This window comes from Schistocerca cancellata, chromosome 9, assembly GCF_023864275.1.
Source record: "Schistocerca cancellata isolate TAMUIC-IGC-003103 chromosome 9, iqSchCanc2.1, whole genome shotgun sequence".
Taxonomy (NCBI): domain Eukaryota; kingdom Metazoa; phylum Arthropoda; class Insecta; order Orthoptera; family Acrididae; genus Schistocerca; species Schistocerca cancellata.
In genome coordinates this window covers 409577298-409592638 of record NC_064634.1, presented here as the reverse complement: position 1 = coordinate 409592638, position 15341 = coordinate 409577298, and the positions used below count along the sequence as shown (strand labels likewise).

Below are 15341 nucleotides of genomic sequence, written 5' to 3'. Positions count from 1 at the left end.
AGATAAACACTTCAAATATCTATGACAGAAGAAGAGTGTTTACTTAGCACCAGATAAACAGAGACAATTGATGTACAATTAATAAACATTTACAAATAAAGTTCAGTTTCGAAATTTTAGATTCCTTCACACACCAGAGAATAGAGAAAGTGTATATTTGGACATTAAAGAAAAAGAACAGTCACTTAAAAACATGAGAGGCAAAAAGTACAATGAATGAGAAGTAACATAAATTGACATCCCACATTCAAATTTGAATTTGCGTGTGTGTGTGTGTGTGAGAGAGTGCGCACTTGCATGCAAGTGTGTGTCAAGTCAAAAATTAATTGACGGGCTCTGAACAGAATACACTAACACTTTGAATTAATTATATATACAAGTTGGCCAGCCATTTTCACTGCTTCTGTTTAGGCACTTCTGTCATAAATATTAAGTAACATTTTACTTATTATGATCCTTTGTACTAATCCAAGTACATGCTGCTGCACTGACAATCCAATTTATAAGTTAGGAAATCAGGAAAAATCAAAATGAATTACAAGGAACACTACAAATTTTCCAGAAATGAAGGCATTAAGAGTGATGCCCTCAAACACTGTCTCAGGTAGTTGAAAGAATTTTGCACTGATATCTTAAGTTATGTTGTTAAAAGGGAGACATGATACGTGTTATTAATAGGGACGGAAAAAATTCACATTTTGTAACAAATGTGAAATACAGTAGATGCAAATCCTGGCTCAAAACACGAAACACCTTAATAGGTGCTATTTCATAGCAAACAGTATCCATATCCATATGAACTGTTTTATTAGAGATGAAATAGCTTTATTTTCTGCTTATAGATATTGAAAATGTAACCAATTTTCAGTTACTGGTGTTGTACTTCATCTGGTGATGCACAGTTTGAAAATATAGTGTGCATAAGAATCTTTTTCTGCATATAAATATTGAAAATGTAACTAATTTTCAGTTACTAGTGTTGTACCCCATTTGGTGATGACCAATTTGGAAAGATAATGTGCTTAACAATCTGTCTGCAAAATAAAAAATGTATGCTGCAATGCACTCAATGATCTGGAGCCATGTGAACTGTGGTTGGTTGAATGGTCTATTTAAGATGCACGTCGTGTAATACAATGTAGTACTCAGGCGTGGGACCTAGAATTTTATAACAAAGAAAGGCGTACAGTTTTTTGTTAGTTAAAGCTCAACAGACGGTACAATGGCTCAAAACATGGTAAAATATGAACAGTTTTAACATGGCAAGTTAGATGGTGGATATTTTGAAATAAGGTTGCATCGAATACAGCTAGAGGTCGGGCTTGAACTACGTCATTACCAATACCTTGATAAACTCAGCAAGCAACACTTTGTGTTGTGTGTTGTTCATTGTTTTATTTTCTTATTTTGAAACAAGTGAAGCAACCAATCATGGTCTATCATGGATTTCGATTACGACCCTTAAAACACCAGATGAGATCAGCGTTCTCTGTGACAATGTGTCACCTGTACTGTACGCTGATGCCCTGTGAAACGGAGGCTGGGCTTCTTTCCCTGCACCACTCCTCTCCCCTCTGGCAGTCAAAATTCTAGTTTGTTTATGCTTATGGCTGTCTGTCGCTATACCATATAGTGACTGTAAAACAAAATTTGAAACTTTTTCAACTGCGCCAAAATTCTTCTCCTAATCTTAAACTAGAGTTATAGTACATTTGGTTCTACTTCTATGCTAAGTGCCTTGTCACTTCTGTATCATTGCCAAGCATGAGTTACATGGTTCTAAATGCCCACAAAAGGTCAAAGTTAACAATCTGCATACTTTGTAACCATAAAATTGGTTGTGAAAAGACAAATGATGTCCAGGAACACCTTAAATTGGAAACACATTCAGTTCACTGGCAGGAAAATACTGCTGCTTTTCAAGAGAACAATTATTTTTGAAAGCTTGAGTACAGCCAGATGAAATAACAAAGGCCATTTCCAAAGAAAAAGGTGTTGGAAGTTTTACCAAAAGTTAACATTCCAGTCAAAAAGGTCCCATTCAGTACTTTTACAAAGACCAAATTGATTCTAATTTTGACAAAAATAGGTGTAAATTTTTAAAAACATGTGAATTTTGCCAAAAATAGATGCTACATTTTCCAGTCACTAGTCATGAGTCATATGCCTTGATCATACATGTATGAAAAGGAACTGCAACACTGACAGAAGTCTGTGTGGATTGATGATAAAATCCAAAACAAAAAGAATATCAACACACAAATTGAGAAGCATAATGATACTTGTCAGTTAGGTTTCATATGGGCTGTAACTTTTGACTGAGAAACATCATCAAGAAAATTCACACAGAGAAAGAGGAATTCTATTTTATATTGCCTGATTTAAGATACTGTATGGCACTAAGGCAAAGAAAGCAAATAGAACTAAACCTGTTGTACACAGTTTATTTTTGTAAAATTTAGAAACAGAATACGTAAAGAAACTCTAAAGCACATGAAGGGGAAAATAAGGAGGGCCAAGGAGGGAAATACATTGCAAAGTCTAGAGTTGGATGAGGTGAGTAGAAGCTGCAATGTGTTACTACTAAAATACATACCTAATCAACATAGTTAAAAAAGAAAGACTGGAAAGCTCTAGAGGAAGCTATGGGCAGTAGAAGTTTGTCAATACACAAACTCAAATTGCAGGTTACTATATAGAACAAAAAGAAGATCCTGTGTATATATGTTATTACCTATCAAATATTAAAAATAGTTACAAAAATAATGTAAAACATAATAAAATCTGAAAAATGTAACAGACTGAGTATTTACAATATTTTTTTTCCTGTAAATCCAAACAACAAGTCATTTTTTCACAAGAAAAACCATCAAATATTTTAGTACAGTGTATGTGCCACATACTTGAATGAAGTGTCGTCATGGGTACTTCAGAGACTTCTTAACTAAGCAAACATCTGCCAATTTCTGTTAGTGACTGTTTTTTATTTTAATACATTTTTATTGTTTGCACCCAAGGAAAAAATTCTGGATCTCTATATTTTAAATCTGGAAATGCTGCACACGAACTTGGAAACCACAACAAAAACAATCATAAAGTGAGAACTGCAAAAAAAAATTCAGATTAAAATTAATTCAATATGTTTACATACCCCAACTTCCACTTTGCTTGTGATGTCAGCAAGTTCACGATCAATATCAGATTCAGCATGCTGAGTCTTTACAGGAGATTCATCTGGTGGTATAAGCAATCCTGTGACTGGATCAAATTTTAGCACCTCCATATCATAGCGGGCCTGCCTTATAAGTGCTCCACCTTGCTCTCGCATACGGAGTGCAGCCCGATAAAATACGGTGTCACGAGCATTATATGCCATGCAGTTGTTTATCATCAGTAGGAAGTCCGCTTCTAGTGAATCAAGGTCTTGATATTCAAAGTTTGCTGCCTAACATAAAAAAGGTAACATTTGATAGACGACAACTATGTTACCACTCTGCATAAATCAGATAAGCAACCTAAAATTATCAAATCAAAACATGAAATTACATAAAAATGTTGTATGCATAATACACTGACCACAACAGTTTTGGAATCAGTAAATATGTCACATTTTGTGTTAACGTACACGTTCATTTCACTCCGCTTTCATAAATTGGAAGATTGGCCTTTTACATAAACTAAAATCACCGCAATTGCTTATCAATGATTTTGTCATGACCATTTTCCAATACTTGCAGCTGTTTAAAACAGGTTCAAAGTCCAAATAACTTATGGGAATGCAGCCGGGTGACATTGACAACTGCCGATATTTTGAAAAGTTTACATTCTTGCACAGTACTTGCATGCTGCAGTTTAGCCTTGAAAATAACAGGATGTGCACCTCTGAAATATCACCTCTTGTTGACGGCATCATCCTGATACATTTCCACAAGTTAGTTGAACGTTGTACAAGCTGGGAGAACCTCAGGCCTCACTAGTCCAAAGTTACACAACTGAAATTTGACACACTCCAATATCTGAGAAATTAGCCATTTCTCAATCACAGGTCTAGCTAAGATGTCTTTACTTTCTCTTCCTGTAATGACAACAAGTGTCTTAACTCCAAGGTGTAGCTGTGCTAGACATAACATTTTTCCAAGATGCGTCAGTATATGTTGACTAATCCTGTAATTTTTTGACAAATGTATATGCATTTTGTCACCACATTAAGTCAGCTTATAGAAATGAAATCTTCATATTTTGAGCTTGAAACTAACACAAAAAAGCCAATTTTTAATAAATACATTGAGACCTTGTGCTAATAAGACCAGCCATATAAAACTACTGGTTAAACTAACAAAATGGCTATAAATATTGGTCTTAAAAGACACAAAAACCATTCTTAAAACTGTGCGACAGATTGTTTGCATTGGTATAGCATTCTAAATGAAACCATAAAACATATATCTGAGTTTGAGTTCTGGTCCACCATGAAATTTTAACTTGTTTATTAAAGTCATTATAATGGAACATGGTGATGAAAGTGCTGAGCCCAACAGATGTAAAAGTTGAAAATTAATACCTTGACACGCATTGTTGATAAATCCATCGGCTGCTTAACAACGTCACTGTAGTCCACAACTTCTGTCTGGTCAACAGGCTCGGAGAATATTTCACCAGTGTCTTTCGTCTGTAATAGATCTATAAGACCTATCATGAAGCATTCCCGAGGACATAGTTCCATCCGCAGACAGTGTTCCTTCCTAGCAGGGTGGTAAAAGGTAAGAGAATGAATTAGATTTGTAATTTGAACACAGTTTTGATATTAAAATTGTTACAGAACACACTAGTCATTAATTACTAAGGAAAGACATGTAAGAATTTTTCCCTCACACCTCTCTCCACCCCACACCCTACAACATTGAGAGAGGGGGGGAGAAGGAGTGAGGAAGGGGGGGGGGTTGAGGGAGAGAAGGGGGGGAGAGGGGAAGCGGAGAGGGGGAGGCGGGAGGGGGATGGGGAGAGGAGAGAGGGATGGGGGAGGGAGGGAAGGAGAGAGAAAAAGAGAGAGAGAGAGAGAGAGAGAGAGAGAGAGAGAGAGAGAGAGGGGGGGGGAGGGAGGTTTTGGCATTTCATGTGCTAACCTATTTAGTTTAATAAGTATACAACTTTTTTTTTTTTAGACTCTGGGATCTTTCTTTTTCTACATTACTAGCACAAAAGTGAGTAAAACAGAATGACGTACAGGGTGAGCACAAAGTCTTGCCCTGATTATAACAATTTATTAAATTTATTACAGAATAACTGTTTGATATAATAATTTAGATTTGATGCCATTACACAGGTTAGTGTTACTAGCTTTTCTTAAGACCTTACGTTAGTAAACCTCAACGTGTGTTCCATTGATAGCTTGGAGAATGTCGAGGCCGTATTCCAGTTCCCGCCAGGTGTTTCGTAACATGTGTTCTGTCACAGTACCCACAGCAGCTTGTATCCTAGCCTTAGTTCGTTGACGTCAGCAACCGATGTGATGAAGACTCTGTCCTTGATATAGCCCCAGAAATAAAATTCAAGGGGTGTAATATATGGAGAGCGGGGTGGCCAGGGTGTTGGACTGTTCCTCCCAATCCACTGATCCGGAAATGTTTCATCCATGAAATCACACACTATCAAAGCCCAGTGGGGGTGGGGGTGTTCTTCCATCTTGCTGGATAATTATCCGTGGTTGGCATTCTTCTAACTGTGGCGTAATGAACTGTTGCAAAATGTCTAAGTAAATATTAGCAGTAAAGGATTTTTCCACGAATAAAAATGGTCCAAAAACCCTGTTATGCATAGGCCGCACCAAACATTCACTTTTTCACTGTCTCACTGTAATTGTACAGTAGTACGTGGAGACTCTGAATCCCATATACGGACATTATGCCTATTTACTATTCCACTGACATGAAAGGTGGATTCATCAGTACAGCATATGCGATTTAAGTAATCGTTAGCGCCATTACTCCTGTTGAGAATATCAGTTGCAAATTCAGCACGTGTCAGCAAATCATCCACTTGTAAGACCTGCATCATTTGCACTTTGTAAGCACGCAACCTAAGCCTTTCATGAGGAATTTTCACCACACTTGCTTGCGGTATTTGGAGTTCACGTGATGCTTGAAGAGTTGATTTAGACGGACTCTGTTGAAATAATTACCAAACACGATCAACAGTTGCATCACTCACACGAGGCCTGCCACTTCAAGGACGATATTCAATGCTGCCTATTTTGTTAAACTTTGCATACCATCGCTTTATTGATTAACGTCAGGTGGGCTGTGTCCATAAGAAGCCTGAAATTTATGCTGAACACTGATGGGTGATTCTGTTTTGTGAAACCAAAGCACACACTGCACTTTCTCCTGCTTCGACACCATTTTGCCAGCACCTAACATGACCTAACAGACCGCGTCAGTTTTGTGGAGCACTAGCACCATCTATTAGTCACAATAACTAGTAACACTAACCTATGTAACAAGATGAAATGTACTTATTATGGCAAACAGTTGTTCTGTTACAAATTTTTATAATCAGGGCAAGACTTTGTGCTCACCCTGTATATACTGTCTTAGAGCAGTTCATGACATGTTAATTGGAGCCCATAGTAAAACATCACAACATATGTGAATTTTAAAATTTTCTCAGCGAATTGATTGTTCAAACAAATTTCAGGCTTGCAGCCGGTTGTCGTTCAATACTTCGCACGATATTTCAGCTGGGCACCTGCCAGTCATCTTCAGGTGAGCCGTCGCAGACTGGCGAAAACGTTCTCCGTTCCACAATATATAGCGTACTGTAACTATTCTGCGCAAGCGTCGAAAACTTGATAGATGAAACACACTGCCCGCCGGCAACGCCCTCGCTGGTGGAATAGCGGAACTCAGTTGCCCTCTGCGTTGCTGTTTGCCACGGTCGTGGACGCACTCTGTCATCTTCGATTTGAGCAAATCGTGGAGATGATGGGATTCCATGCACTGTCTAGCTGGTAGCCACTGTCACAGTTTAACAGATTTTCCACCAGTCGTATTTCTACAGATTCTTTAATAATGGAGTCCCAGAAAGACGTTGCTGTGGACAAAATCATTGTTTTCTCATACTCCATTGAATGTCCAGTAGAAATACAATGTTCAGCAATAGCAGACTTGCTTGGCTGCAAAAGGCGGGTGACTACCCTAGCCTCATCCTAGATTACAAGTGGTCAAAGATTCATATAAGATTCACAGCAAACACAGATATAATACAAGAAAGAAGCAGACTCATCAGGCTGTAGGTCCGCTGTTGCTGAACATTGTATTTCTACTAGACATTCAATGGAGTATGAGAAAACAATGATTATGTCCACAGCAATGTCTTTCTAGGACTCCATTATTAAAGAATCTGTAGAAATACGGCTGGCGGAAAATCTGTTAAACCATGACAGCGGCTACCAGCTGGACAGTGCATGGAATCCCATCATCTCCACGATTTGCTCAAATCGAAGATGACAGAGAGCGTAGATGGCCGTGGCAAACAGCAACACAGAGGGCGACTGAGTTCCGCCATTCCACCAGCGAGGGTGCTGCCGGGAGGGCAATCTGGTTCATCTATCAAGTTTTCAATGCATGCGCAGAATAGTTACAGTACGCTATATATTGCGGAACGGAGGACATTTTCACCAGTCTGCGACGGCTCACCTGAAGATGACTGGCAGGTGCCCTGTTGAAATATCGTGCGAAGTATTGAACGATGACCAGCTGCAAGCCTGAAATTTGTTTGAACAGTCAATTCACCAGGAAAATTTTAAAATTCACATCAGAAGCCTTTACGGGGAGGACATGGCCTCACATATCCGAAGTTTCGAGAAGCTACGTGGTAAAAGAGCAAATCTTTTAAGTTCTTTAACCTTTTTATTGAGATGTCGGGACCATGGCATTATATCAAAATTTCCTAAAGTGATTCATTTCATTAAGACCGCTGCTACACGGAAGATTACTGAGAAGGCTAGTCATGCTATTGACAAAGAGAGGATTTGCTATACAAGACGAAGGTTAGATGCTATTTCAGCAGAACTTTACCAGTTACATCTGAAGGTTGCAAGGTATCTTTCTCCTGTCTCATGGGACCAGGTTGATGGAGTGACTTCGGCCAAGTTTGAGTGGATCCACAAGGATGCTAATTGTCAGCAGATATCAAAATTTGATCGCCTGTTACCACAGAAGCTGTCATCAGAAGGGATAATGGTACAACATTCCGTTGTGAATCTCACGGAGAAGAATTTGGACGACACGAAACTGTCTGTATTAAGCAAGGGACTCAACTTTGCACCTACACCTACAGCACCGCCATTAATAAGTATTTTGAGTTGTGTTGAAGAAGCTGTACGACGTCTTCCTTTGGATGCTGCAGACAAAATAAGAAAGGAAACTTGCCGTGCTCTGTTGAAGGCTCCTACTCAACGCAGTAATTTAACCTCTGCAGAAAGGGCTGCATTACGAAATCTGAGAGAGGACCCTGACGTAGTGGTATTGAAAGCTGACAAAGGTAATGCAACTGTTTTGTTACCTCGTAGTGTGTATAAAGATAAGATGTATGGTCTGCTAAGTGACTCTACCTATAGGAGGATTGATTACGATCCTACAGGGCGTGTGCAACGGAAAACTTCAGCACTATTAAATTCCTCCTCCTTACTGCAAGAGACCATTAAGAGGTTAAGACCACATGGTTGTGTACCTCCAAGACTGTACGGCCTTCCAAAGATTCATAAAGAGGGTCTTCCTCTGCGTCCAATAGTGAGCAACATTGGAGCTCCTACATATGATTTAGCTAAACATCTCGCTTCCTTACTGAGACCTTTCGTAGGCAAGTGCTCACATCACATACGTAATTCAGCTGATTTTATCAATAGACTGGGGGCTCTTCGTCTTAGCAGTGTAGACCTTCTAGTAAGTTTTGATGTGGTCTCACTTTTTACAAAAGTTCCTCTTGCAGATTCTTTGACACTGATTGGTAACATGTTTCCTGTAGATATCACTGTTTTGTTCAGGCACGCTCTTTCCTCAACTTATTTTGTGTTTAATCAAGAATATTTTGAACAGACTGACGGTGTCGCCATGGGTAGCCTCCTGTCTCCTTTGGTGGCCAACCTTTTTATGGAGGATTTTGAAGAGAGAGTGCTTGAACCAGCTGCCCTGAAACCAACAGTTTTTTGGCGGTATGTGGATGTACTTTCATAGTGTGGCCTCATGGAGAAGATAAATTAATGGAGTTTCAACATCACCTCAACTCCATTCATAGCAACATCCAGTTCGCCATGGAAATAGAGAAAGATGGTTGTTTGCCTTTCTTGGATGTCCTGGTTCGAAGGAAGAATGATGGTTCTCTAGGACATTCAGTTTACCGGAAACCCACTCATACTGATTTGTACCTGCAAGCATCGAGTTGCCATCACCCATCGTAAACCATGAGTTTGCTTAAAACACTTGTTCATAGAGCTCATACTGTCTCAGATCTAGATAGCTTACCTCAAGAACTCGCCCATCTAAAGACAGTATTAAGTGAAAATGGGTATTCCATCCGGCAGATTAACAGGGCACTAACAGTTAAAACTAAGAAGCAGGAAGTGAATAAAGAGGAGAACATGCTGGAACAATCTTTAGCTTTTCTTCCTTTTGTTGGCAACACTTCATTTAAAATAGCAAGAATCCTCAGAAAATTTCAGGTAAAAGTGCTTTTCCGCTCACCATCGAAGATTGCGGACCTTGTGGGATCAGTTAAGGACAATCTGTTACTATGAAAGGCCGGAATTTACAAGATACCGTGCCAATGTGGTATGGCTTACATAGGTCAAACCACAAGCACCGTGAAAGAACGCTGCACTGAACATCAACGTTACACCCGTCTTTTGCAGCCAAGCAAGTCCGCTATTGCTGAACATTGTATTTCTACTGGACATTCAATGGAGTGTGAGAAAACAATGATTTTGTCCACAGCAACGTCTTTCTGGGAGTCCATTATTAAAGAATCTGTAGTAACACGACTGGCAGAAAATCTGTTAAACCGTGACAGCGGCTACCAGCTGGACAGTGCATGGAATCTCATCATCTCCATGATTTGCTCAAATCGAAGACGACAGAGTGCGTCCACAGCCGTGGCAAACAGCAACGCAGAGGGCGACTGAGTTCCGCTATTCCACCAGCGAGGGCGCTGCTGGCGGGCAGTGTGGTTCATCTATCAAGTTTCCGATGCATGCGCAAAATAGTTACAGTACGCTATATATTGCGGAAGGTCGTTTTCGCCAGTCTGCGACAGCTCACCTGAAGATGACTGGCAGGTGCCCAGTTGAAATATCGTGCAAAGTATTGAACGACGACCGGCTGCAAGCCCGAAATTTGTTTGAACAATCACAACATAGCTGACAAAGTGCCTAACATTGGATGCTATGAAATGCAAGGGCTCTCTGCAACAACTTTGATTATATTCTGCTCCTCTCTCCATTACACTCTTGGTATTACCATTTACACTCTTGGTATTACCATTTAATAAGTTCAAATGCAATTATATCATTGCATGACATATAGTTTAGGACATTTGATGTCATAAACATTGAGCTGTATGAAAATGAAACAGCAGGGTGAAAGTCACTAGAGATACAGCTGAAATTTGTATACAAACCTGTCCAAAATATGTTAAATGTATGTGACGTGCATATTTGGAAACAGCCATTGACAAAAAACTTCTCCTAAACCCGTTGGATTGATTTCAACCAAACATGGTACACTTACTAATATCTGGAAAGAAATACTGTGGGGGTAGGAAGCAGCACCCTCCTACTGAGGTAGTGATAACATGAAGTGAGAATGAGGAGAAGAGGTGATTGACAGACAGGTAGCGGGAAAGAGGAGATGGTCACAGATATAGGGGAGGGGAAATGGACAGAGGGAGGGGGAGGAGAAATGGACAGAGGGAGGGGGAGGAGAAATGGACAGAGTGGGAAGAGGAGGAGGTGGATGGAGGGAGGGGGGAGGAGGAGGAGGTGGATGGAGGGAGGGGGGAGGAGGAGGAGACTGATGGAGGGAGGGGGGAGGAGGAGAATGATGGAGAGTGGGGGGAGGAGGAGATGACAGAAGGAGGAAAGAGGGGATGGAAAAGGACATTAGTGTTTAATGTCCCATTGGCAATAAGATCATTAAGAGACAGCATAAGCCCGGATTGGGGAAGGATGGAGAAGGAAATTGGCCATGCCCTTTCAAAGGATCTGTCCCAGAATTTGTCATAAGCAATTTAGTGAAATCACGGGAAACCTAAATCTGGATGGCCAGATGTGAGCTTGAAGTGTAGTCCTCTTAGATGCAAGTCCAGTGTGCTAACCACTGTGCTACCTTGCTCAATGCAGGGAATGAACAGAGAGGGTGGGGCAGGAGAAGAAGGACTGAGAGAGACAGTAGGAGGAGATGGACAGAGAGAGAGAGAGAGAGAGAGAGAGAGAGAGAGAGAGAGAGAGAGATGGGAGGAGCAGACAGGCTGAGAGAGAGAGAGAGAGAGAGAGAGAGAGAGAGAGAGATGGGAGGAGCAGACAGGCTGAGAGAGAATGAGGAGGATGTGGATAGAGAGAGAGGGAAGAAGAGATGGGCTGAAATAATCTTCGATATACTTGCTCTAACTGACCACATTCCCATTATCTGCTCTTACTGAAGACAAAAGTTCTGTCATTCACCTTTAATCTTCATGTAGTGAATTCTATACATTAACAATTAGTTTATGACTACGTATTTCAAATTAACATCCTTTAATGTAATAACGAACAACTATAACAATAATGAATAGTAACAGCTCTCAAAAGAATCATGTTTAGGAACATATTATTGCCTCCAGTAATTCAGTAACTACTTATACATTTCTCAGCTATGAATTCTGATACTAATGAATACTTTAAAAATTAAATTTGATACCCATAACAGAAACTTACAATTTGCATAGTTCTTTTTTGAGCTTCTCTCGTTTGCGCACCAGTTCACAGAGGAGACGAGCTCGTTCCAAATCTTGGCGAAGGCACTGCCAAAACTTCAGTTGTCGATAAAGTTCACCCTGCAACAATATAGTAATGTATTTCAATTGCAGACTTGTCAAAACATTCAATGAGATATTGTATGATATGCTCCTACCTTGCACTAGCAACCCGTATACAGCTGCATTATGTTCGAGAGAAAATCTTACTACAACTGTTCCTTTTTACCATCTATCACAACTGTGGAACTTATTTGTTTTAGTAAATTAAACAGTCTTCACTTTTGTAACACAGTTTCTGATTTAACAATGACGTACAGATTTAAAATATTTAACAAGGGTTGCTGTCAATCATCCTTCTTGTATATAACTCTATATAAGGCTCCTAGCTTTAAAACCACTGTATAATTTTTGTCATGACCTAGTGTTAATGTTTATTTCCTACATTTGTAATGTGCTGTCTTATACACTATTGTTCAGCTTCATCTTGGTCAAAGAGTGTTCTGCTCGATTTCTTCTTGTACACTGAGGTGGTACAATGTCCCTAATAAGAGTTTAAAAAAAACTTCATGTAAACACCACTACAAAATCATCTTTACTGCGAAAGTAGGACAAAATTAAAGAATGACTCTTCTGAGGAAATAATCTCGATCATCTCAAGCACCACAGCCGATTCTTATTAATATTAATAAGACACCACAAAAGTTATATTCTTCAGAGTGATATTTTGAATACGATATCAGATATGACAGGATTTGTAGACAACAACATGTTTGTTTTGACCAATTCTTCCAAGGAAAACAAATTTAAAAAAGGGGGATTGACAAAGACCAAATAAAATTAAACATGAAATCAGCTGCATTTTACTACATAATTTAAAAAATTTACTGTGACTACCCTAGCCTCATCCTAGATTACAAGCGCTCAAAGACTCATATAAGATTCACAGCAAACACAGATATAATACAAGAAAGAAGCAGACTCATCAGGCTGTAGGTCAGACATGTAGATAACAAGAATTTATTCCAAAATGTCTTCAGGGGGACGTGTAGATACTATGAAAATTTTGGAAGGGAAACAATTGAAGTCAATAAAAGTAAGCAGAAAATGAAAGGGAAACATGTTGGACAGGCATTTCATTTCAAAAGTGTTAAGATCTCAGATGGCTAGTAACTAAGAACATACGTAAAATTGGACAAGAATTCAAATTAGTCTTTAAATGTTTATATAACGTAAATGATTGTTCAGAAAAAAGAGAGTAATGAATATAATGACACTGTAGAAGAAATGCCAGATGATGTTTTACAAAGGCACATAAAGAAGATAGTTTTTCCATATGAACAGTTTAAACTAGTCAAAAGAAATAAAGCAAACTGTCACTGATCTGGACTTCATGATAATTCAGATTGGTCTAGATTCTATGAACCCACAGACAAAGTGGTAATTCAAACTCATTAACAAATTTTAAAATTTCGTTCTTGATTTGCATATGGTCCATTGAGCTAAGCTATGCAGTTGACAACAATTTTAGTGAATATCTTGTACATTATGTAGAGGAGGCTGATAAGTCTCAAGTTTTTTTATGCCTTGTGCATCTCCTTGTTTGTGAAGTACAGTTACTGTATTGTCCTGGTTTTGTGAGAGATGGTTCAAAATGGTTCAAATGGCTCTGAGCACTATGGGACTTAACATCTACGGTCATCAGTCCCCTAGAACTTAGAACTACTGAAACCTAACTAACCTAAGGACAGCACACAACACCCAGTCATCACGAGGCAGAGAAAATCCCTGACCCCGCCGGGAATCGAACCCAGGAACCCGGGTGTGGGAAGCAAGAACGCTACCACACGACCACGAGCTGCGGACTGTGAGAGATGTTCTCCTCCACTGACATTCAGTAAATCTGGACTACTTGGGGCGAGTCCCACTCCAAATTACTGGAAACCCCTATTATAGAAATGTTTTCTAAATTAATCATCTAAAGCTATAATTAGAAATATAATATACACTATGGTTAGATTAAAACTAGATGAATTGTAATATACAGTACAGCATATTAATCACATAGAACAATAGGGTTAAACAAATTAAAAGTTTCAACATATATTCAAAGGTTTCATTAAATTAGCTCGAATAACAAGAGCCCATGCCGTCTAGATTCTTCCCATCAACACCAGCATTTTTGAAATATAGAGGTGAGAACTCAGCCTGCTTTGAGGTTGAAATATGCTGTATTTAATGATCTGTGATCCACAATTGAGATACCTCAAGCATTCTAACCTGGTCAGCTCCTCAAAAAATATGATAATCAGAAAGAGTTTTTCAAATCTTCACTTAGGAACATATCATCATCCGCAAAGTGTAGGTGGTTCATATCTGAGCAATCCCTATAAATTATTCTACATGAGTATTTTATTATTAATAGTTATGATAAACTATCCTCATACAAATCCTATGGACACCATTAGATTACCTGCCACTTGTCTGAGAATGCACCAACAACTCTTGACAAAAAAAGTGAATAAAGGAAATAAATAAAGAGGGGAAGAAATCCTCAGAAATATGAAAAACAGAGATACTTTACACTAATAATGAAAGATTTTCCAGTTGAAAGATATTGATTCTGAAACTGTACAGAAGCATGCTGTGCTGCTCAATACAGAAGACCCATACTAACAAGTATGCCATCTCATAAGCTCATACTGTAAAACCGCCATCTCATAAGCTCATACTGTAAAACCAAAAAAAAAACAGTTAGAAAATGTTTGGAATGATATCTTCAGACTATCTGTTTTGCAAAATAATAAAACAGACTGCAGTGAACCTCAAGGTAGTCAGTGGTTGTCGTGATCTGTGATTTAAAAAGGCATTCAATAAAAGCATTCTGTCTTCAGGCCACGAGTGGCCTACCGGGACCATCCGACCGCCGTGTAATCCTCAGTGGAGGATGCGGATAGGAGGGGCGTGGGGTCAGCACACTGTGGGGGCATTAAAGGTATTTTTTCTAGTATTTTTATACTTTATGTTTCCCAGTACAAAACTAAATTTCCTACAAAAACAGCCCTACTCACTTTTACTCTATGACTAATACTTCCCACACTGCACAGGATGGAAAAATTGCAGAATATCATTCTTTCCTTTTTTTTTTTTTTCATCAGTCTACTGACTGGTTTGATGCGGCCCGCCACAAATTCCTTTCCTGTGCTAACCTCTTCATCTCAGAGTAGCACTTGCAACCTACGTCCTCAATTATTTGCTTGATGTATTCCAATCTATGTCTTCCTCTACAGTTTTTGCCCTCTACAGCTCCCTCTAGTACCATGGAAGTCATTCCCTCA

At 39.1% G+C, this 15341-nt stretch overlaps 1 protein-coding gene across 2 annotated transcripts in view; it reads right to left on the bottom strand.

The window, feature by feature from the left end:
- The window catches only part of LOC126100999 (peregrin), a 248793-nt gene that overhangs the window by 137734 nt on the left and 95718 nt on the right, over nt 1-15341 (bottom strand). For both annotated transcript variants that reach the window (XM_049911665.1, XM_049911666.1), the window contains exons 10-12: nt 11966-12084; nt 4562-4742; nt 3152-3445 (exon numbers count right to left, since the gene is read on the bottom strand). In XM_049911665.1, coding sequence (XP_049767622.1) covers nt 3152-3445; nt 4562-4742; nt 11966-12084 — 594 coding nt within the window. The remainder of the gene's footprint in view (nt 1-3151; nt 3446-4561; nt 4743-11965; nt 12085-15341) is intronic.